Source organism: Rhineura floridana, chromosome 1 (genome assembly GCF_030035675.1).
Source record: "Rhineura floridana isolate rRhiFlo1 chromosome 1, rRhiFlo1.hap2, whole genome shotgun sequence".
Classification (NCBI taxonomy): Eukaryota; Metazoa; Chordata; class Lepidosauria; order Squamata; family Rhineuridae; genus Rhineura; species Rhineura floridana.
Genome location: NC_084480.1, coordinates 188220317 through 188245322, shown reverse-complemented (window position 1 = coordinate 188245322; position 25006 = coordinate 188220317). Strand labels below are relative to the sequence as shown.

Here is a 25006-nt window from a genome sequence, read left to right as displayed (position 1 = left end):
AGTACTGATACTGACCTTTTAAAGTCCCAAACAGTTTGGGACCATGTTATTTGAAGGACCACTTGGATCCATATGAACCTACCTGGGCCTTAGGATCAGCTATAGAGTCCCTGTTTGCAAGCCCACTAGCATGAGCACTCAAATTGGCAAACACAAGAGACAGATAGCCCAATATACAGTAATTCCTCAGTTAACAAATTGTGCAGGAAAGAAGCTCCTTTTAACAAAGTCTTTTTTGGATGTGTGTGTGTGGGGAGTGGCACATACTCTGGCATAGTCCCAATGTGGCTCCTTGTCTACCAGATTGTGGCTGCTGCAGGCAACTCTCTCATGTCTGGAATGGCACTCCTTGCCAGGTGGCGCAGACGCCTCCGCAGTAAACAGTGCTTTAGCTGCCCTGCTCAAGTGTAGGGGAGGATGGCAGAGAGAGAAAAAGAAAGAGACCAAGCACAGGGTGGTGCTGGTGGCTGCCCCTTGCCTACCTGCTTGAGCGTACGGAGAGGAGACCTGTGTTCAAAGCTTTAAATTGCTGTAGCAAAATGGTACATGATAAAAGAAAAAAAAAGGCAAGGCAGGCATCCCTGGATGCATTTTGGAAGAAGCCTTCAAGTGTTCTGTATGCAAGGCTTACCTGACTCGTTTTTTTATTTCAGACATGTGTATTGTTAGTTTAGAATAAAACATTTGCTGAAATATGTTGAACTGCTATCCATATTCTTTCCATGTTATTCCTGCCTCTGGTACCAGAGGTTTTGTTAAAGAATTAAAGTCCAGGAACACATGTACCTCGTTAACCGAGGTATTATTGTATGTGGATCTCCCTCCCATGAGAGGTATGTTTGGTTCCCTTCCTGTTTTGTTTTAGGTCAGCCTAAAACAAAGACCTTGTAATTTAAATTCACCTTTAGTTAAAGAAGGTGGGCTGGATTTTAAAATTGCCACTGTTCTTTGTTTTAATTTTTTTTAAAAATGTGATATTGTTGACTTTATTGGATTGCTGGTCTGAAGTGTTTTTATGCTGCTCTTTTCATTTTAATATTGTGGATACTGGTGTTATTTTACCATGTTTTTATATGACTGCACATTGTCTTAGTGATGCTTTGTGCTTAGAAAGGCAACACAGACACTATTGAAGAAGTAAAACTAATGTGCCTGTGGGCATGTGCAGAATGTTTTTCCCTCTCTGGTAGGCCACTGTTTTTAGACTGAATTAAGAACATAAGAAGAGCCTGCTGGATCAGGCCAATGGCCCATCTAGTCCAGCATCCTGTTCTTCAGTGGCCAACTAGATACCTATGGGAAGCCCACAAGCAGGAGGGCCTGAGCACAACAGCACTCTATCCCCTTGCGGTTTCTGGCAACTAGTAATCAGAAGCATGCTTCCTGCAACTTTGGAGGCAGAGCATAGCTATCATGGCTAGTAGCCACTGATATCCTTATCATCCATGTATTTGTCTAATCCGCTTTTAAAGCCATCTAAGTTGGTGGCCATCAGGGCCTCATATGTAGGGTTGCCATATTCCAGTTCCACAAATCCGGGCAGGTTAATTTGCATATTATGCATATTAATACTTGGATTGTCCAGTTGTTTTGTTTTTGTGCCTAGGAATTACCACCAAAAACTGGGGAAAGATGTGAGAAATCTTTTTTTTAAAAGCAACATTTTTAGCCTTAAATGCCTAGACTCTAGTTTCCAACACTATGGAGTATTTATTGATTGATTAAGAGAATTTATATCCTGCCCTTTTGCTGTTAAAAACAGAGCTCAGCACAGCTTACAAATATAATAAAAACAATAAAAATACACAATCAATATAAAAACATAATAAAAACACAAAATAGCAACAAACATAAAGTAAGTCAGGGCAACAGTACGGTTAACCATATACGATATATTTCAAAGATGTGGTGGGTGGAGAAAAACAAGAAGCCAAAATGTTAGGAAAAGGAGTCTTTCACACCACATGCTCAGTTGTAAATACTGTTGCAGCAAGCTTTACAAGTTCCTCCAGTATTCCACTGGTGCAGGCACTCAGACATTCAAAGTATCTGTATGTTTCTTAGGTTTTATAAAAGCAGAGCTTTGCTTAACTCAAAATTTCTTCTCCCTTTGATCAACCACATCTACACAGGTTCCACCTCCATACTCAAACTGAAACTGGGCCTGGAAGTGTGCAACAACCCCACACATACCTTGCTAATTAGATTACCAATGCCAGGATGTCTGTCTTATGGACTACTCTCCTGCTCCCCCCCCCCCCCGGGCATCATGAAAGACCCAGTCCTGGGCTCAGAAAGAAAATAAATATCTGGTCCTCTTCAAAGTATTGATAAGCGTCTTGTTTTAATTGAAATAATAATTATAAATTCTTGTTCTTATCACTAATGGGAGTTAATTATCTTGCATATGCTGCTGTTGCTTCTATGGCTGTAACGGAGTGAGGTTAAAGATAAGTGAAATGCAAACAGGAAAACAACAACACAAAAGGCAGTAACACTTTCCTAAGTTTAATACCATACCAACCACAACAAGATTCCTATGAGTAAGGCAGAAAACTAAGCATCTCACAACCAAAAATATGATAAATGAAGAAATATTTATATAAAAGCATGACTATCAAATATATTTATTATTTACACAAACTGTAAGATATTTATAGTGCAATCCTAGGTTTATTTATTCAGAAGCAAGTCCCAGCGTATTCAGTGGGGCTTACTCAAACAGGGACAGAAATGCAACTTCAAGTGATAAGCAACTTCATTCACACAACCCAAAATTCCGAATCATGCCACTTTATGCTGTTTTGCAACTGTTTATACTTGTTTTTATGGTTATTGGATTTTAAATGGCTTTATTTCTTGTTGTGAGCTGCCTTGGTTTCCAACCCTACCTCACAGGGGTGTCGGAAAGATTCCATACACGCACACGCAGACACTGCAGATGTACAAATACATACAGCCCATATAATAGTTTATTGTCAAACCAGTTGGTCACTGCAGAAAAATCAGTATTAGTTTTAAAAAAATCAGTATTACTTTCCTACAGAATAAAAACTGTAATACCTAAGTAAGCCCTGCCTACTTGCTTTAAAATAGGACTGGAGGGCACAAACACAATTCTTTTTTACATTCACTCCAAAGTCCCATTGATTTTCAGCACATTCATAACCATGTCTACTCAAAAGTAAGTCCTATTGAATTCAATGGGATTTACTCTGGGCATATGGGATTAGCATTGCTTTTACAAAAAGCAAGCATTGGGAAAGTTTTCAAAACACTGCCCAAGATCTGACTCCTGCACACAAGAGGAAAAAAAAACTGAAATGTATATACTTACCCAATTTATGAGATTTTCAGATAAACAGGGGGTGAAACCACCATTTTGTTTTCTAGACGCTGCCTAAGGTCAATGAAACTGAAACACAATCCCTGATTGGCTGCAATCCTGAACGGACGGGGTTAAAGCTACGAAGTGCTATACAGTACTGTTTAAAGAAAGATTTAACAGTCGTGGGGGCGGCTGACGTTTTTATGTATATCTCGAGAACCGGACCACCTAGAAACTTATTTTTTTTTAAATTAAAGCTGAGAATCTGGGCCACCTAAAGGGCTAGCCGGGCGCCGGGTGGCATGCATAGAATCCGGGAAAAACCCGGCTAACCGGGCAATATGGCAACCCTACTCATATGGGAGTGAATTCCATAGTTTAACTATGTACTATATGAAGAAGTACTTTATTTTGTCTGTCCTGAGGGCTTCCTATGAAGGTGGATGGCAGGATTCCCACACATGCCCAAGCCCTGACACCTCTCTTTTCAAAGGTACAAATTTTGTTGCTTACAAATGGGTGATGTCTGACTGCCCCATATTTTTGATGTAAAACACCAAAAAAAAATGAATAAATATTGTCATCTTGAGATATAAGGAAATAATCGGCAAATACTCACAGATTTTATCACAATGTTAACAGTTATTATATCCTTGATCCTTTTCACCATGATCCATGAATCTTTCCCTTCACTGAAATATGCTACGACATCCTTGTAATTGAACTTGTCAGTTCTCTGGGGGTGGGAGTGTGGGGAAACCATGATTTTTATTCTGGCAAGCAAATGGCCCTCAGTGTAATTCATCTGCTTGGAATCAAATATAGAAGTTGAGAAGCTATGCTGAAAATGGGCAGATCTAGGCCAGTCTGGAGTACCACAGAAAGTTTAGCAGGAACATAAAACTGCAGCCAGTGTGATGGATTATAGATTATTTGACCAGGGAGGCCTGGGTTCCAATCTGGGCTTGGCCACAAACTTTACTAGGTGATATTGGGCCAGCCACCAGCTCTTGGCCTAACCTACCTCACAGAGTTGTTTTAGGATGGTGTGGTGGTGGAGATTGCTCTGAGCAATCTGTGACTGCTACCTAGATTAATGTATCATTCAGAGAGTGTGACTTGATTTAAATCTAAGCTCCTTTCAAAAAAGATTTCATATTCTCTTCCAGTTTGTAATTATGGTCAAAAGTCTTCTTGTATATCCAGCTTTACTTTTAAATTGGACATAGGTCAGATACATCTTGTCCCTATTGCAGCAGTAGTCAATGTCTCCCATCATGTTGGCTGGGGCTGATGGGAGCTACAGTTCAACAAAATCTGGAGGGCACCAATCTGGCTACCCCTGTTCTGGTGCAAGGGCACAGCCTGACATTTCTATCTAGTAAACCCATATTTCTATCTAGTAAACCCATCTATAGAAATTCTGAATGTTTCTCTACATATATAGGCACTGCATTTTCTCCCGTGTCAGTACAGTTTTGTAGACTGATGGAAAGCTTAAACCATAACTTTCAGATCACAAATGAATATTAAGTCATTTTCTTAAAATGCTTGCAAAAAGTGTTTTTTATATACTATTGCTCACATAAGGCAGCTCAGAGTAGTTTATGTTATAGTATTTGCCACTTGGGGGCAGCACAGCATTGTTTTTTTACATTTTGCAGGGCAAGAGAAATGTACTCCTTTTCAAGTGTATTCTAGCGACCATGGTAGGTGGCATCCTGCTGGCTGTGTGTTTTTAAAGGAAAGCTGGTTTTAACTGCAGTGGGCTGTTCGTTCTGGCACAATAATATCACAGCACTGCACAGCATGAACCAATTCAATTTTATGCCTAAATAGAAGGACTACTGGTTCTCTCTTTTCTATGTTTGCAAGACTACTCTCCAAATACTGGAAATGTAGAATTCTTACCCTGAAAGAGTGTTAGGGCCACTACCTCTTTGACACTGATTAGCTGAGCTGGTGTGATGGCACACAGTGTTTGTGAATATTTCAACTGCTCAGGGAACAAACCTGCCAATGTTTCACATCCAAATCCTGTAGACAGTAGTCAGTTTGGCTGGGACTGAAACCTCACATAGGCACTAGGAATGGGAATAGCTTTGTGAGGCAGGCTGAGCAGTGAGGATTGAGAAGAAGTTCCAGGAAGTCAGAAAATTAAAGGCCAGGAAGGCAGCTTGCCAGAGGTGGTGTGTGTGTGTGTCTGTGTGCACAGGGTAAACAGACTGAGAAATGTGAATTTGAGGGAAGGAGCAGTCTTGGAAAAAGCAGTGGAGACAGAGAGCAATGGCAATAGGGTCTCTGAATAAGCTATAGTGGTTAAGATCAGAAGGGGTCTGTATGTTACGTAGGTGAAGGAGAAAGATAGCTCAGGAAGTTAGCCACAGAAGTGGACAAAGCAGAGTGGTCTGAAAAATAGAGACCTGAGAAAACAACAGGAAAAAGAGTCATAGAGTTCAATAAAGCATGTACTAAAGAGAAATTCAGATACGTATTGAGCAGAAAGTCAGATGTGGCAAAACCTGACAGAAAGCCTGGGGATAGAATAGGCACTTGTTTGCACAACGTTAAAGGGTTACGTGATCGTTTGAGTGATAGGAAAAAATGATCACATTAGGAAGGTATTCTACCTCCAAAGATCCAAGTAAATATGCTGACCCAGACATATGAATATGAAGGGAAATGCTTGTCACCAATAATAACAGAGGAACTAGGTCAGGTCAAAGTCTATCTAGCCTAGTATTCTGTACTCTAACAGAACCAATCAAAAGTCTGTGGAAGCTCAGAAGTAGGACATGAAGGCAACAACCTTTCCTATTGGTTCCCAGCATCTGATGTTCTGTGGTATACTGCCTCTCAACATTGAGACTTCATTTAGTGGTCTTAGATAATAGATACTGACTGCTGAAAAAAGCAGCATTACTGCAACCCACCAACAAGGTAGTTGGAAAAAAATTGCCATATTAAGTAACAAATAATGCTGCAACATCAGTTTATGGACCCCTCCAGACTGGTGTTTTATGGTGGGTTTATTCTGTGATATATTCTAGCCACTAGTGCATTAAGGGTGGATTTAGTCTTCTTTATTAGTTATTCTGAGATGGTTTCCTGAATACTACCACATTATTGCTGTTGAGTGGTAGTGATGGTGGCTGTAGAGCAACAAAAGCAGGACAAAAATAGACCAGAACATTTGTGGCATAAGAAGTTAGGGGATTTCAGCAGGAAGTTACAGAATATGCACTGACTGGAAATGAAGCAGTGTGACCTCCCCAAAACCTTTGGAGACACAAACAGTATTGCAGGCCGGATTGTGTGTGATCGCCCCAATAGCATGAGCACAAATAATTATGAATGCACAATAAAAAGGATTTCTAGAGAGGTCCTCTGAATCAAAATATACAATGTGATGAAGATTTAAATTCAAATAGCTCAAATTCTCCATCTTTATAAGCACAAAATCTGAAAATCACACTTCGTGTAATATTAAAGTACATTAAACATATAATTATGTTTATGTACAGTAGCATTTTTTATTGTACAACATACATAAATCAGTCCATAACTCATGAAAGGTCCATGTATGCAATAACAAGTGATGATATAGGCTAGGGAGTGAGGGCAGTTTCCTCCTGGTGTTTGTCCTTAACCCCTCGTCTTGGGATATACTGTTATCTGAACATGGTGCTATTGTGGCAGGACTGTACCTGCTTATCTGGGAGTAAGCCCTATTTAATTCATTGGGACTTTTATGTAGATATGTTTAGGATTGCAAAAGATGTAAGTTTAGTGAATCTGTCACATCTAAGGCACTATCCAACAGATGCCCGTAACTTTCTTAAATCCACATTCACATCCACATAGGATGTGTTGTATAGGGAAAAAACAGCAAGTTTCCCAATTACAAGCTCTTCTGTTGTTTGAAGATGAGAAAGTATGATATCAGGCAGTAAGATATAATTTTTGTTAAGTGTATGATATGAATATTGGGTAGTATCTAATGGCGATGATCTGCAGATAGAAGAAGATCCAACAGAGGAGAGAGGCAATTTTCAGTTATTTCTCCTCTCCCTCTCCTCGTGCCCCCCAAAATCTGTTCCCAAGGGTACCCAGACCTCCCTCCTAATTGTATAAACAAGCTTTGAGGATGTCTCCAGAGCCATCAGGTATATAAACTAAATTGTACAGGAATTTAGGAACATAGGAAGCTGCCTTATATTGAATCAGACTATTGGTCTATCTAGCTCAGCATTGTCTACACTGTCCGACAGCTATTCTCCAAGATTTCAGGTAGGAGTCTTTCCCAGCCCTACCAGGAGACAGCAGGGACCTTCTGCATGCAGCAAACAGCCGTTCTACCCCTGAACTCTGGCCCTTTCTCCGAAAGTCCAGAATTATTAATAAAATAGTCATGTATTTACAATTATATACCAGTATTAGATTGTAGGGTAGTGCAGATCAAGATATTAAGAAAGATCATGGTCACCGTCATGGAACTCCAAGTCAGATAGCAGACTTCTCTTTGTAGGTTGTATTAATTAAACTTGTTTAAGGTTTGACGCCTTTTAAAGCCATTGACTGTCCTTGCCTGACACAGCAAAAATGTGTTAGCCCACAATCCGAAGAACAAGCAAGACTAAAGATAAAGCATGGTAAAGAGGGCACTAGAACACTGGCTGCCAAGATTGATATGTAAATCTCGTGGTGTAGTTTCATAAGTCAACACTACCATAACAACACCAAAGCTATGTTGAGTTTGCCTCTGTAGCTGAAACTCCTAAGTTCTAGAACACTGGGTGACTTCTCTGGTTGGGTCAGGCTCTGTTCAGATGTAGTCCAGTTATGAACAGAGTGGTCTCATTTCTAAATCAACAATAACTTGGAAAACTCCTGGCCGTTGTTAACTAAGAGATTATCTTGCTCCAAAGGTTTTGACTAAGGATTTGGAGCAACAAAGCAGATGCTGGTCTTTCTGACTTAAAATTAACAGTTTGTTTCCAGCTTGTAAACTTCAGTTAGCAAAATGTTCAGAACTGGAAAGAGACAACTTTGGAAACAAAGCATCACCAGAGTTTTGAAGGTAAGAGGCAGAGGCAGCTTCCAGATTGTTGCTGTTCTAAGGGCGGGATTCAACTGCATACCAACCAACAAATTCAGGTTGTCCTATTAAAATGGATTTGGTGCTCTTGTGAACCAAACCACTCCCTGCCCCCATGGACTTTTTGCAGTAAGGAAAGTGAGAGGAAAATGGACTGGGAGCTAAGGGATAACAATTGCATGATGCAACTTCATATAACTTTCCTGCAAACAAATCAGAATGAACGCTCAATAAATAGAGGACCCCTTATAACCTGCCCTGCAAACGTTGTGCAAGCAAATCAGGATTAATGCTCAATATGCAGGTCATTTGGAAGTGACCTTACATGTGGAACAGTGCTCAAAGTATGGGGGAGAGGTACGGGGGGACATTCTAAGTTCAAAATTCTACAATCAGAATCCAAACATGTCATTTTATAAATAAGTAAACAAAAAAACATCTTCTGTAATAGTTGATGACTTGTGGTTTTAAATTTTAAAATATTTTAATGTGTGTGTGTATAAAATAGTTGTAAACCATAGATATTTACGTGAAATTGTGACATAAATGTATTTTTATAAATAGACACATTGCCAAGCCCATAAACTATTTTATTTATTTAAAATAGTAAAGATGAGAAGCAAATACAGGAAGAGAAAAAGCACAGGATTGCTTAGGGCTGTTTTTATTTTTAATGTGGCATATGCTTGCATTCAGCTTATGTTTCTACATGAGGGGAAGTGGTGTAGAGAAGCTGGAAAACATATTGTTGTCCTTCTATGGTAAAGTCTTATGGAAAGCTCCTTTTTTCTTTTTCTTTTAAAAAGCCTTCCCTTTTCCATTGGGAGAAAAGTGACAGGTCATTATTAGTGTATAATTTCTATTATTGCCACATGAATGAACCTTCTATCCATTATGGAGTGTGATGATTTATGTATTTTGAGTGAGAAAAAATGGTCATCGGATAGATCATTGCACCTTATATAAGATATTTAGATATGAAATGACAGCTTGTTTTCAGATACTTTACACAGATGATGGATTGAGCTGTGTATATTGGAATCATTATGGTATCATATCTTCTGATTCATGATCTGATATTGGAGTATTATTTATTACATGATGGATGACTTTTTGTTTCAATACCTTCATTGGCGAGTTGCAGCCCCCCCTTTTTTTTTCTCTTAGAGAAATTCATTGAAATAAGTCTATGAACAATATATTGGCCAGGACAGCTAAATGTGAACAGCTGGGTACCTCTAAAACTGCCAAGGTGGTGCCCTCCAGATGTTTTGGACTACAATTCCCATCAGCCCCAGCTGCTCTAAAAGCAACAGGGAAAGCTGTTGCCTTCTTTTTCCTGCTTGTAGGCTTCTTAGAGGCACCTGTCTGGCTGCTGTGAGAAACAGTATGCCAATTCTTAAACGTCCTCTCCTTTACCATGTTTATATTCAAGGGCATCATCTCCCCTGTTGGTTTTCTGAAGCTGGAGCCGCAACTGAAAGGGATAGCTTGAGACCAGAAATTGGCACACCCCTTGGTAATGTTTTGTTTGCCGCAGCTTGGGTAACCTGTTGCTTAGCAGCTTTGGCTGCTGCTGTTGTCAAATGGCTGAAGGTGATTTGCTGCCAGGGTGCAATGAGATCTTTCCGTCATTCTGGTTGCTTTATCAAATGATTGGCTTTTGTTTTCTAACCCCCTGGTGAGGCGTTTTCAAGAAGCCATATTCAGGAATGACAATTGAAACCCAACTTATATGTCATTTTGAGAAATCAGGATGTTAGAATCTGCCGTGGAAAAAATCATTCTATCTAGTCAGCTGCTGAGAAAACAAGGCATAAAATCAATCCCCTCCTGCAGGTGCACTGCAGAGCCCATAAGGCAAGGATGAGGAACCTGTGGTCCTATAGGTGTACTTGGACAACATTACTCCTGACCATTAGCCATGCTGGCCTGGGCTGATGGGAGACAAAATTCTCCTGGAGAGCCACAAGGATTATTTATGTATATACTTATTATCCCTTCCAAAGGGAGCCCAAAGAGAGGATTATATGGTCGATCTTATCATGTTCCAAGGCTCTAGTCCTCAATGCAGTTTTATTCATGTAGTAAGTCCCAAGTAGCTGCCATAGGGAGTGTGTTTATCCCTCCCCCATGTTGTCTCTTTGGCCCTCGGATGGGTGTATGTTTTGCGAGGTGCACTGTAGTCGGCCTAGTCATTACCATGAATGTGAGGACTTTGGAAGCTACATAAAAATATTTTATGTGACCCCTCTCTTCTCCAAGCCACCCCTTAGCAGGCTGCTTATATTGTTTTGGAAGAGTAACGGGCAAACCAGGCCTCCTGGAGAGGAGTGGGTAGTTGGATACCTGCTGCATGGTCTTGCATTGTTGACACACTGTGTACAGGGTAGAATGTTCACCCAGGCTAGTGGACTGTGGGGAGGACTCTATAAACTTTCCCTGTGGATCTCCTCCCATGAACACAAAATGATGATGGATTGTGTCCATAGTTTCTTGTGTGGCATATCATGACGAGGCGAGCCTACTTGAGCAAATATTTAGGTGTCATTGGAATACACTGGTAGTCTATAGAAAATGGGCTCCCAAAGATTTCCTTGGATTTAATTTGGGAAACAACTAGGATAGAAAGCCTGGCAAGCTGGGCAGTTATCCTGTCTCTGTGGGAAGTTGACTGTTAAGCTTGCAAAATGCACAGGGCTTTGCGGGTGCTGCACACTCTCTTTCAGCTCAGCTGCATGTTCACCTGCCCCACACCTGCTGTCATACATGACATCAGGTGTAGGACGGGTGGGCATGGCTTAGTCAAGATAGCCTTGCAGGTCAAATGGAGAGGCCTTACTGGATCTGCGGCCTGGAGGTTCTCCATCCCAGCTGTGGACGATGCTGAGCTAGATGAACCAACGGTGGACTTGGTGGAAGGCAGTTTCCCGTGTCATCCCCCAAGATGTATATTGATCATTCCATACATATTAGGACTGCAGTCTTATCCAGGGAACCCTGAGATTACCCCTTGTTGTCCTCCTCCCTCAGTAATATCACATGAAGTTCCGCACTTGGGTTTTAGCAGCACAGAGTGAGGCTATGGTGAGGGGTTTTTGACCGATCGGTTCATATATATCAGGAATTTTTGAGCTTCTAATGCTGTGACTGGAAAGAAGTGTGGAGCTTCTTATAAGATTATGTAATTGAGACTTTGCCTTTACAGCAAAAGCTGAAGGAGGAGAAAGAGGCCAAGCGTGCTCACCTGGATGGCAGACATGATTATATATTGTCGATTGTTGCTTCCTGTGTGGATCTAGAGAAAGCTGAAGTGGAAGATGCTATCCTTGAAGGAAATCAGGTAGGGTGACGTGTATAGTTTCAGAAGGCATAGATTTGCTGGGTGGAGAAATGATTCAATGCCATGTTGATTGGCAAAATGTTTAGAATCTACATATAGGGTTTTAACATTTTTGTTTGTTTGTTTTGCTATATGTAGTGCTTCTGTGGGGAAAAAATGGTTCCTGAAGAATCCCTTCACTATTCAAATACTTTGTGTGCTTGTTTCCTGCCATTGCTTGTTCTCTATTGCTGCTTTTGTAACCCTCCCCCCTTAGGTTCTGGGTCATCTTCCTGAGAATGGATGATCCTAGTGAGTCAGGATTTATTAAAATATTTATATATCATCATTCATCTGATTAGGATTCCAGGACGATATAGAACAGTTTATGTCTCAACATAAATCACAGCATGAATGTGATGATGTCACAGTGCTATATAGCCAATCAGATCTAGTGACATAATGACATCACTGAGGGTAAATTACTCCAACTGAGAGTCAGGGCAATGCTTCTTAGACCAGCATTGTACTCACTGTGTATGGGTGAACACTATTTCATTATCTCTAGACCAAAACCCTGAAAAAAATGTCCAAAAGTTCCCAGTTGTCATTTGCTGGGGAAAACTATAGTTACACAAGAGAATGGATAATAATATCCTAAAGCACTGTTCCTCAGCCTTGGGTCCCAGATGTTGTCAGACTCAGAGCTTGGAAAAGTTACTTTTTTGGACTACAGCTCCCATCAGCCCCAGCCAGCATCGCCACTGGATTGGGCTGATGGGTGTTGTAGTTCAAAAAAGTAACTTTCCAAGCTCTGGTCAGACTACAACTCCCATCAACCCCAGCCAGTGTAGCCAATGACCAAGTATGATGGGAGTTGTAGTCCAACAACATCTAGGGACCCAAGGCTGAAAAACAGTGCCCTAAAGCCATTTAATAGACACCATGATACAAACTGTCAAAATACTTTCTTTAATTAATTCCTTTAAATATGATTTCAATATATTTTGTATCATTTCGGATGGATTATATTTTGCGATTACCTGTGGATTTCAATTGTATGTGTAAAGGATCAAAAAACAAATTAGAAAACAAAGAAACAAACCTTCCCGCCCCCACAACCAAACAGTATTCAGTGGTATATATGAAAGCTCACATATCTTGAGAAAAGAACAACATAAGGAATTGAGTGGGTCACACAAAACTTACAAAAGTCATACAACATTCTGAATAAAGATTAACTTCCATTAACATCAGACTAGAATGGTAGGTGAGAATCTGGTGGATTCCTGTTGCACTCTGCATGATTCAGAGAAGTCAGAAGAGGCCACCACGTGCCTGCAAACATATCTGATTTAATCCAACCTCTGCTGACCCTGCTGGGTTAATTTTTCCAGAAGCACCAGGTTTCAGACATTAGTCCACCAACACTCCATTGTAAAAGGAGTACTACACTTCCAACGGTGTGCAATTTCTCATTTAGCCACTGCTAACAAGAACAATAATAAATGTTTATGTGTTAGAACATGTTGAGAATCAGCCTAGCTTAGAATAATTTTTGCACCCTGTGAGGTGCATCCCTTCTTACGTCTTCCTTGCTTATAATACCATAATTAATCTTCCACATTATTGGATTTGAGATAATAACAAAACTGGTGTTCTGAAAATGATAATAAAACCTGTGCTTTAACAGCTTTTCTATGGGACTTCAGCTTTCCCTCTTTCAAATGTGAGCTTTTTGTTGGAACCAGGTAGACCTACAGGACAATCCTATGCATGTTTACTTGGAGGTACGTCCCGCTGTATCCAATGGTGCTGACTCCCTAGTAAGTGTTTTTAGGATTGTAGCCCTAGACAGCCGTAGGGATGCAGGAGAATTTTGTTCAGTTCCACATTTTTAAGTGAACTGAATTAAGTCAAACCTCAGGGATTAATAAAATGTAACTGTCCTTCAGATTCTGTACTTTTGTGGATTTTGAGATACAGTTCTTGGCTAAAAAGAGTACCAGAATCCAATAAAATAATATTTTAGGGGGAAATATGTTTAGAAGTGCATATATTAAAATACATTGTGATAAAATATGTATTTAAATACAATTTTTGTATGGATTTTTAAATTAAAATATTGGACATTAATTCAGAAGTGGGATGGAACAGACTTATGAATGGACAATGGACACACACTAAACTGGCATGGAACAGAAACAGATTGATTCCCTAGACAGCAAGCAGCCAAGAGTATTTCTATTTTGGGTCATGACAAATATTGTCCTATTATCCCTCTCCACAAGACACTGATTCCAATTCCAGGATCAATTTCCATCTCTGAAAGTCATTTTTGATGACCACATGCATTTCTATGTTGCATAGGCACACACAGATCTGGAAACAGATACTTGAGTTTGCTTCCTGATATGTGTACCCTCACTGGGAACACTGATTCAAATGTTCAATTAATATTTGTCTCTCGTGGAGATAGATCTCCACATAGGAATAACTGAATTAAATTGCAACAGACCCTGCTGCACTATCAGACTGTTGACAACATGCACAGATGGCTGAAGGGCCTGATTTTTAAACTCTGTGCAAGTGTCTTCTCATATTCTGGAACATTTCATCTTGGTGTTTAGTTCTTGGTTGACTGTATACTCCTCCTAGCAACGCATTCGTAAACATTTTGAATTGTTCACTTTGAATGCTTAACTTTTAACAGATTGAGCGTATTGATAAATTCTTCGTTGCTGGTGGCTTTCATCATGTCATGTTCTACTATCAAGACGTGGAAGCAACTGAAAAAGGTAGACAAAGTAATGCCCATAGTATTTTACTAGAATATCTCTAGGAAGAAAAGATATAACCCACAATCTCTTTACACATATAGGATGGGATTTTTATAAGGGTGAATTAAACTCTTTAACCCCTCCCCCCAAATCTTTGGTTGGGCGCTGGTCACATCCACACAATACATGCTTTAAATGTAAAAGTCTTTATTTCCCCCAAAGAATCTTGGAAACTGTAGTTTGTTAAGGGTGCTGACCCCACAGATCTACAATTCCTAGCATCCTTAACAAACTACAGTTCACAGACTTCTCCATGTTTTTAAAGTGGTATAAGAATGCTTTAAATGTATGATGTGGATGTGTCAATAGTATCAAATACAACATCTGTCTGTTACAAGTAATGGGAGATTTGTCTGCAGCTCTCCGACAGCACGTCAGCTGTCTTATTCCTCCCTGGAGCTAAACATGTAGTTTATTCATGCTTGGAGCACTCCCTATGAGGATCCACTTCCACATGCACATGTTCTGTGAGCTGCATGCATAGGTAGGGATGGATAATGCCCATAATGTGACTGGGTTATCTGTAAATAAAATTTGAACATGGCCATGGCATGCCTATGCCAAATCCCATGTCATGAGCTCTGCTTAGTGGTCCTGGAATGATGAAGAAGAAGACAACAAAGATACAGAATGGGACCTGGGGGAGGGTCCTAGTTGGTTGCAACCAGGAAGTGCTGAGACAGTAGGCATCAGTACTTTTGACAGTGACAGCTCCTCCCCCTTAGCTCCAGTTACAATAGAGGAACACTGGCTGATCAGGAGCCCATCCCTACTCCTCCCCTCCAACCCCCTCCTTCTCCTCCCAAGTTGCTGCCACCATGTGCACGTCCTCTAGAAGAGGAGGATCTCAATGAAGTGCCATCGCCCCAGACATGCAGGTACCTGCACCGGCAGGCTCAGCTGACCCCCACTTTTCCACCTCGGAGGAGTGCTCGCGTGTATGCACATTCCTGTTCTGTGACACCTTCCTCACGCAAGTAGAAAGAGCCCACCTGAACCTACTTGAGGGTTGTAAGGGTGTGTGTCTAATTGCTGTGACAATGTCTTAGCTTTGAGTAATAATGCCTGATTATGCTGTGTAGAGATGCAGAATCTTGTATAACATATAAAGTGATCCATGAAGAGCTCTAGACTGAAGTTTCTCATTAATATACTGGAGAACAATACACCAGCGAGACTGATTCCAACGGCCTTGGCCTGGACATCCCAGATCTTTCAGTGTAGATTTCACAAATCAGATTGTTTCCTGTATAGATACATGCTAATGATAAAACCTGATGTGTGATTATGGAGAACATGAATTCCCAAGAGAGTTAATACATTTTAGTCACTGGCTGACTATAGCATCAAATTATGACCTGCATATGTGATCAAACACAACAGAGAGAAGAATTGTCACATCATTTTGTGCAACATGCTGCTTATCAGTGGAAGTGGTTCACATATTCAGTTGTAACTCATCAAATGTTGAGCAATCAGGTGATGAGAAATGTAGGTGCAGCATATGTGCATGTGTAAAGCAGCCCTCACTGGCAACCTTAGTGAGAACTTTGTTAATTCCTCCATTTTCCAAAAAGAATGGCTACATGGTGCCTTTGCTCTTGTTCAGTGGGCTGTACTGATCTTGGTTTTTTTTACTGAAACATTGCAGGACATGGAGGCTCTGCAGGAGCCAGCCCTCACTCTGCTAAGAGCAAAAGGCCTAAATTATTTGTGACAGAAGGAAATGATGTTGCTTTAACTGGCATATGTGTGTTCTTTATCAGAACGAATCCTTCCAAAGCAATCACTACAGAAAATATCCATCGTGTAAGTATTTCCCCCTTTTTAGTCATGCTGAACTTCAGTCTTGCCTGTGGGCCATCTGTTCCTTTGCCCAACATACTGATGAACACGTAACAAAAAATGATTGCATCTAGGGGAGCTCAGATCGAGTTCTGCCAGTTTGATTTGCACAGTGACATTTCTGGAGCAAAACAACCTGGGATTATCTGCTTGATCTCATGATTCATGGCTCTAGTCCTCAGTGCAGTTTCATTCGTATAATAAATCCCAAGTAACAAAATGGCCAAACTAGTAATGCTATTTGTTGTTTTGTTGTCAGGAAGTAGCTTTCAATACAATGGACACAGCTCATGGTGGTTTGCTGAACAGTGTACAGCACTTGCTGTCGGATATCTTTATCCCAGCTCTGAAGACTATGAACTATGGCTGGGGAGAGTTGAGTGTCCCACAGAAAGGCGCTAACGTTAAGCAAGACTTCATTGCTTCTCTGGAGGGATTTGTTAGTGTCCTTTCAGGAGCTCAGCAGAGCCTGATGGAGAAGGTAGGCCTGCTTGTCTAAGTATCAGAATAAAATTAACTGTGCAAGATGCAGAAGTGTTTAAACAGAGCACTGTAAGAAAATATGTATCAATGGTACCGTACTGAGATAAAGAAAGATATGGTAACTGATCAGGGAAAATGTTGTCAAAGGGCTGATTGTGTAGCAGCTTTTTATGCATATCGGGTGGAGCCGTTAATATGCAAGCGATTAAGGCTGCAGTCCTATACAGACGTCCCTGGAAGTAACCCTAATTGAATTAAATTGGGCTCACTTCTGAGCAGACATGTATAGTAGTGGTGGGGAATCTCTGGTCTGCAGGCTTAATTGAACCTATCAGGCCTCCCCATTTGGCCCACAAAGTTGTTGTGGCCAAGCCATGCCCATCTGCCCTGCACCTGACATCATATATGGTAAAGAGGTGGCTGGATCAAAAGGAAGTTTGTGGACACTGGTAAGGCATCTGTAAACTCTAGTGGAAAGTTCCTGCACAGCGCTTTGCTTGCCCTGACAATCAGCTGAACAGTGCTGTGGCTAGGACTTTGCAAGCAGTGATGATCCACTGATTGCTAATGCTTGCAAAGTACAGTGATGTGCCTTTGCTTGCACGGTGTGATGTGGGCATAAATGGTTCACCTGACTTCATTGTGGTGTCAGGTGATTGACAGCTGGGTGACCTCTCACACCTGTCAAACTTGTCGCATGAGGAGCTGGGGAGATAAGGGTCTGGCCTGCTGGTCAGATCCAAATCCTCACCCTCAAGTATTGAATTGCACTGTAAGTATATTAAATAATAACTTGAATTCCAATTAAGCTATCAGTAATTCTGTTGGGATTCAGAAAATTCAGTGTTATCACAAAATGTAGGAAAACTTATTTTGAAGGTACTGATTGCAATCACAGTAATACTAATAAAGTCTTAGGGGACAAAATAAATCACAGGGATAGAGACTGTATGGCAGATGGTGTTAATGAAGAGATTCACTTATATTAGATTTTTTGGGAGTGATAAGAGTTCACTGTCCTAGATCTTCTTAGGAAACAAAGGCAGCCTTCTTTAGTATTACAAAACACAGTTAAGTCAGGTGGAAGTGCAACACAAGTGTTAATGATTTAACACTGTTGGGGTGGAACACATACTAGCCCTGATCCAGTGTCAATTTAGTTATGACAGCTGGGGATCTCATGACTAAATGCATCTCCATGCAAGAAACAAATCCCAACCAAAAATAATTCTCTACATAGAAAATCCTTGAGGTTGTTTTTTTTGGGGGGGGGGCAGGAAAACTGATATTATTTTAAAAATATGGAAGGAATCTTTTGAGGAAGAGCATTTAATCAAGTGAGCCCCTGAGCCTCTACCTGCAGTCTCAGGTGGTACAGCCCAGGCCCAGATTAGAAGTGGTGGTGACAGCAGCCATGTGTACTCAAATGTTGGCCTTGTTCATTAATGAAGAGAGATTGGAAGGTGTCTAATTTTAACATCAAAGGGGACACATGGATGAGGGAAGCCTTTGGGCCTCACTGACTCTGCACAATCCAACAATGCACCTTAAAATGTACCCAGCATTCCCCTTTAATTATACATTATAGGCCTTACAACAAGAGGGGGAAACCTGTGGCCCTCCAGACATTGCTGGACTACAACTCCCATCATCCCTGATAATTGGCCATTCTGGCAGGGGCTAATGGGAGCTGAAATCTAACAACATCTGGAAGGCCACAGATTCCCTACTCCTGCCTTACACTGCAGGGAAAGACCAGTACTGTTGGACAAGCTGGTTTTCATGGAAGCTTGTTCACCGTTATCTGATCTTACAGGAAACCTGACAAACTTCCAGGGTTTCGGCATGCTTATTCCCATGGTTTACCAGAGCATCATTTGAAAACCATGTGTTAAGAACATAAGGACAGCCTGGCTGGATCAGAATAAAGGCCTGTCTAGTCCAGCATCCTATTGCTACAGTGGCCAACTAGATGCCTCTGGGAAGCCCACAAACAGGACATGAGGGCAATAGCCCATTGTTGTTTCCCAGCAGTGGTATGCTGCATATACAGTTTATTCAGGTGTTGTCTATAACAGGCCAGTGTGGAGTTCAGAGTGATTTGGTTCTCAATCTTGCAAATATAACAACTTTGAACTTAAACATGTTTGAGCTAGACTGTACCCAGCCATGATTCCTTAGGTGATTGGGATATTGAAAGTATACTTGGAACAATAACCCAATCCGTGCCCAAGAACCAGGTGTATGAACTGTTATGGGGAGAGTTGCACTTCCTTTGAAGAAACAGGGTTGTGGTCTGGGAGTACTCCTAGATTTCAATTTGTCATTATAGTCTCAAGTGGCTTCTGTGACTAGAAGTAGTTATGCCCAGCTTGAGCTGATTTACCTGCTGTGGCCATTCCTGGACAGGGATGCCCTGTCCATCCTCTGGTATCCTCCCATCTGGACTACTGTGTTGAACTGTATGTGGGGCTGCCCTGGAGATTGCAGGTAGTGCAAAATGTGGCTGCTATGCTAGTAAGTGGGGCAGCCTGATGGGACCTTGTGTAACCAGTCCAGAAAGTGATGTACTGATTGCCAGTGGGTCCAATTAAAGGAGTTACTACTAGCATATAAAGCCCTAAATGGCTTGGGATCCAAGTGAGCACCTTCCCCAGTATCAGTTGTTTCAGATCCTATGACCAGCAGGTGAGGCCTTGTTGTTGGTGCTACCACTGAGGGCTCCCTAGTTGGTGTTGATCCATGGCAGGGCCTTTTCAGTGGCAGTTCCCATTTGTGGAATGCCCAGTCTGGTGAGGTGCATCTGTATCCCTCATTATTGACTTTTAAGAGAATGTTAAAAACATCCCTGTGTACCTAGACATCTGATGGCTGAAAGACACTGTTCCTGGCAACCCTGAGATCACTGGCTGAGACAAAGTTTTTAACTGTTTTTAGAATGCTTTTAAAATAACAATTATTATGTAAAAATAATAACTGGTTTTTGCTTAGGTAAATCTGAAGAAGTGTGACACCTATGACTTGAAAACTCTAAAAGGACCTGCAGACTACCTGATGGCATCAAACAGTATGGAGACTCTGGAACAAATAGAGGCCTGCATGAAAGTGTGGATCAAGCAAATTGAACAGGTGATGTTTACATGAGTCCTGCTGCCAAACATGGGATTATAGCACCAGTCACTGTCATCCTCTCACAAAAAAGTCTCAAGTACTGAAATAGTAGAATGATGGTTTTGACAATCAAGCCAATGAACAACAGTGAAGATGTAGCTATGCATACATTGTGTTCTTATTTTTTTAAAAACCCTGTAATTTATTCTTATGAGACTAAGGGCCTACCTAGATGTTTTCAATGATATGGCAGAGGGGGAAGGCAGTTTCAGTATTTTTCAGGGCAGAAACGAAAGATCGCCAGGGTAACTGATGAAATGTCCTTGCTCTGCCATTCTGTTGTGCTAGTGGCAATCCTTGTGCTAGCACTTTCATTTAGTTGAATGTGCTCTTGGATGTATAAGCATGTTATTCTTGGTTATGATAATGGGTTGTAAATAATATCCATTGATATTAGATTGCTATGAATTGTTTAAAAATGTTGTGCTGTTTTATTGTTTGCTGTCCTGGGCCCTTTTGGGAGGAAGGGCAGGATAGAAATTTAATTGAATGAATGAATAAAATAAACTGTGGTATAAAATATTTCTTTTGGGGGGGGGTTAGACATAAGTTACCCATTAATGTCTGTATTAATATGTTAGCTTAGACTGGGTGACTGTCATTGTTTTAAGAATAAACCACAAGTGTGTATAAATTCTTAAGACCGTATCCTGGGCCGCAGCTCTGCTGGTACAACAGATGTCTGTGTGCATCTTGGAGCTTCCTCTTCTGTCCCCTCCAGCCCCCTTTGCACCCTCAAAATCAGCTCTGGACCATTGGGGGACTCTTTGGAAGAGATTTTGAAGGCATGCAGGAGTTAGACATAGAAGTCCTGTCACGCCAGTGGGACTACATGCATGGAGCAATGGATACAACTCTTAGTTTTCAAGTCTAGTATCCGATAGTGGTCATTGGGGTTGTAGTACTTACCTGACCTTCCACATTAAGAGCTTGAGTCCAGCTGGATGCCAACTCTTTAATGCTAAGCACGCTAATAATAAAGTGACAGTTTACTTGAGCACCACACTTTTTTCTTCTAATGGAATTCCGTTATGATGTCTTTCATAAAGATACTAGCAGTGGTGGTCAGCGGAGTGGTGGCATCTGACCTGCTTTCAGCACCACTGTGGCTTACAAGAGGGAGAAGGAGAGGTGATGGTGAGATTGGTGCAGTGCAAATGCGCCAGTGGGAGTACCAGATTGGCTCTGCTGGTGTTTTTGCACTGCACTAACCTCACCACCTTGTCTGTCCCTCTCTCCTTCCTGGTAAGCCACAGTGACACTGGTACAGGGGGGTCAGGTGCCCCACTGACTGTTACTGCTAATATCTTCACAAAAGAAGCTATAATGGAAATCCATTAGAAGAACAATGCATCGCTCAAGCAAGCTGTCATTTTCTTATTAGCTTGGTTAGCAATAAGGACTCGGCCACCAATTGAACTCAAGATGTTAATGCTACAAACTGAGCAGCTTGCACAGTACTAGTCTATTGAGACTAATTAGCTCCTCCCATATCTGAATAACAACCTTTCATGTGACTTGTAGGTCATTGCTGAAAATAACCAGCTACGGAAGGAAGCAGATGACCTGGGGCCACGAGCAGAGCTGGATCACTGGAAGAAGCGACTGTCCAAGTTTAATTATCTGCTGGACCAGCTCAAGACCTCAGATGTGAAGGCTGTGCTTGGAGTGCTTACAGCTGCTAAATCCAAACTTCTAAAGGTGTGTGGTGGTGGATTTGCTGGCATAATCATAAGATTGAGAACAGCTGTCTTTTGCATTTAAAGGTAATATTTGTATATAGTAACACACACACATACAGAGAGACCTTCAACCAAATAAGCTCACAAGGCAGCTTATAATAACATGTGCCACATTCCAGTAATACAACAGTAAAATATCAGAAAAAAATAGATTTATATGTAACACACATACACACATAGAGCCGTTCTACCAAGTAAGCTCACAGGGCAGCTCATAATAAAATGAACAACATTCCAGTAACAGAACAATGTAATATTACAAAATATATAACTGTTGTACAATTTGCAAAGATCAGCTCAGGAAACTATGCCTTAGCTTGCATCTTAAACATGCAATAGAAAACTTGTTCTGTGGGCTTTGATACAATCAAGTGAATGACACGTCCTTTCCCTTATCAAACGCTTAAATACAAATTGACCTGTGGCAATTTACAGAGAATGGCAAATGGCAAATATATGTTGATACTACTCTGATAAGTGGTAGCGTTTCAGAACCTGGACTACCTTTCCTCAACCTAGTCTGCATATATTGGATTAAAACTCCCATGAGTCCCAGCCAGAATGCCAGTGGTTGGGGATGACAAGAGTTGTAATTCAAAACATCTGGAGGGCATTAGGGTGTGGGAGGCTGCTCTAGAGTCAAACTTCTTATGGCTGTTGTTGAATGAGCTATTCTGGTTCTTTGGCCTGTGATGGGGTTGTTGTTCATTATCTGTCATTCTCGAGGGCAAAACATTTATGAAATGTTCTTTTTAACAACTTTTTGACTGTGAGAGATGTGTTCTCTTGCTATTACAAGAAATAAATTGTATCTCTTTTAGAGATGTAAGATTTCCGGAAAATATGAAGCCATGGGGAAAAAATGTTTTTTCCCCATTTCCCCCCAGAAAAGAACAGAAATTTTCAGAAAATTTAAAAAATGCAATATTAGCACTTTTTACAGATTGAAAGTCACTTTGTTACTTCAGGAACATCAAATGTAATTATGTACAAGTTGGTTTGGCATAAAATTATCACATTTGGTATATTAAAAGTACATTTTATTCAAACAATTATGACAAATTGAATTTACTTTTTAAATTTTTTACTTTTTTTGGTAACAAATGGATCTATAAGATGCTAAACTGTAAGGAACATCTGAACTGTAAAGAACCTCTTTTGTTTTGCCAGTTTATGAGGAGCAGGTAAGAAACAATTAAAAAACCCCAGAAGAAACCATCAACATTAATAACAAAAAAATTATTTATGTCTCCGCTAGTCCTCCACAGTGTCAAGCAGACACAAAGCATCCATTCCCATACAAAGAACGGAGAAAAAAAAGGGGGGGGACCAAGATTCAGTGAAAGATTTTATTCATCATGCTAAAATAAAACATTCCATAATCAATTTTTTCTTCATTTTTTCCAATTTTTCCAATATTTCCAAAACCCCCCACAAAAAAGGCTTTGGAAAAACACAGAAAAAAGCCGCTTTCCCCCCAATTTTTTTCTGGTTTTTTTCTGGGCCTTTACATCTTTTAATCTATTTAATTTTAATTTTCCAAGAGTTGGCGAGAGCTGGACACTCGGATCACGGATGCAGCAAATGAAGCCAAAGACAATGTGAAGTACTTGTACAGTCTTGAGAAATGTTGTGATCCTCTATACAACAGTGACCCTGTAAGTTACAAAAACTTTGCTTATTGTAAAGATACGCTTCTGTTTAGCAAAGGAATTTCCAAGCCATAAGCTAATGATACTGAATCCTAACATTCAGTAAACAGTTTGTGAGTTATGCCTTCAAAATCATACTTCTTAATACATACTGAATAGTAATAAATGATGACACTGAAGAATTTGCACTTGTTGGCATTTCAGGTGACCATGGTAGATGCTATTCCAGGACTCATACATGCTATCAAAATGATCCACAGTATTTCACGCTATTACAACACCTCAGAGAAGATAACTTCCCTGTTTGTGAAAGTAGGTGCACAGTTTTTCTGAATTATTTCTTTTTCCTGAGGAACTGAAGTCTGGTACTGTGAACAGTTAAAAAACTTATTTGCATGTAATGCCTAAACAATGGCTTGTTTAGCCAAAGTGTGTGCATGTGTGTGCACGCATGTTTGTTTGATTTTACCCAGCAGACTAACCATAGTTTGTTTTCTGGCCACACACCTTAATGTGAAGCCATGGTTTATTGTTGGTTTTTGAGCAATAACTTGTTTTAACAACAGTTTGGCATTACACCTGACCCCAACAGCCTTGCTTAATCATGGTATGTTTGGCTTCCTCACCCCAAGAGCTTGCCTACAGATGCACAAGGCAAGAGCAACAGGAAAACAAACCAAATTTTCAAAAAACAAGCTGTGGATTCTTTGCTGATCTGTAAGACATGGATTCTTGAACAAACCATAATGAAAACAAACCATAGCTCAACATTATGTACCAACACAGTCTTTGCATATAATAATATCTGATAAGCAAGCTTTCTTTCAATATAAAATATAAATTGAAATGATGCAAAGTACAAAACTAAGTTGCAAAAATTATGTTCAGTTTGGTTTTGTGATGGAGACCCATTGAGTCACTGACAGATCTCTTAGACCTGATTTTCAAGTGACTTGAGACATGTTTGTTGCCTCATGGTACCCTGCCAGAGCCAGACATACTCTGTTGTTTAAGAGCCGGGCTGCACATTATGCTTACTATGTGAAATCTCTCTTGCTGTGCCTAATTTTTCCTAGCTGTTAGGGAGGGGAGAAGAGCAGAGTAAATCAGCTACATTAAAGGAGCTCATGGAAAATAAACAGCAGGGGGAGGAAGGTTTTCAGTGGCTCTTCCTCCCCCAACAGTGTAACTTCAAACTCCTTCATTTTTCTTTCCTTGGGGAGAGAGCCTTCAGAGTTCTGAACAGGCAGGGCTGGACTGCTTTTGACATGGTAAGCATAATGAATAGTCTGGATCTAAGTTGAAACAGGGATTGCAATTGTTGATTTCACAACAACGTTTACTGAGACAAGGCCTCTTGTTTTACCTGTAGGTTACAAATCAAATGATAACTGCCTGCAAGGCTTATATCACCAATAATAATACTGCCACCATCTGGGATCAACCACAAGATGTTGTCCTGGAAAAAATACAGGCTGCTATACGACTTAAGCAGGTAACCTTATAATTTGGTACAAAACAAGGG

General features: G+C 40.6%; 1 protein-coding gene across 7 annotated transcripts in view; it reads left to right on the top strand.

Annotated features, from left to right (window-relative positions):
- The window catches only part of DNAH5 (dynein axonemal heavy chain 5), a 196844-nt gene that overhangs the window by 10968 nt on the left and 160870 nt on the right, over positions 1-25006 (top strand). For 5 of the 7 annotated variants that reach the window (XM_061589331.1, XM_061589313.1, XM_061589323.1 and 2 more), the window contains exons 2-11: positions 11635-11769; positions 13500-13538; positions 14462-14546; positions 16240-16397; positions 16693-16914; positions 19908-20045; positions 21612-21788; positions 23374-23487; positions 23686-23793; positions 24854-24976. In XM_061589331.1, the coding sequence (XP_061445315.1) occupies positions 11635-11769; positions 13500-13538; positions 14462-14546; positions 16240-16397; positions 16693-16914; positions 19908-20045; positions 21612-21788; positions 23374-23487; positions 23686-23793; positions 24854-24976 (1299 nt within the window). The remainder of the gene's footprint in view (positions 1-11634; positions 11770-13499; positions 13539-14461; positions 14547-16239; positions 16398-16692; positions 16915-19907; positions 20046-21611; positions 21789-23373; positions 23488-23685; positions 23794-24853; positions 24977-25006) is intronic. The other 2 variants (XM_061589366.1, XM_061589341.1) reach the window with 1 other exon arrangement.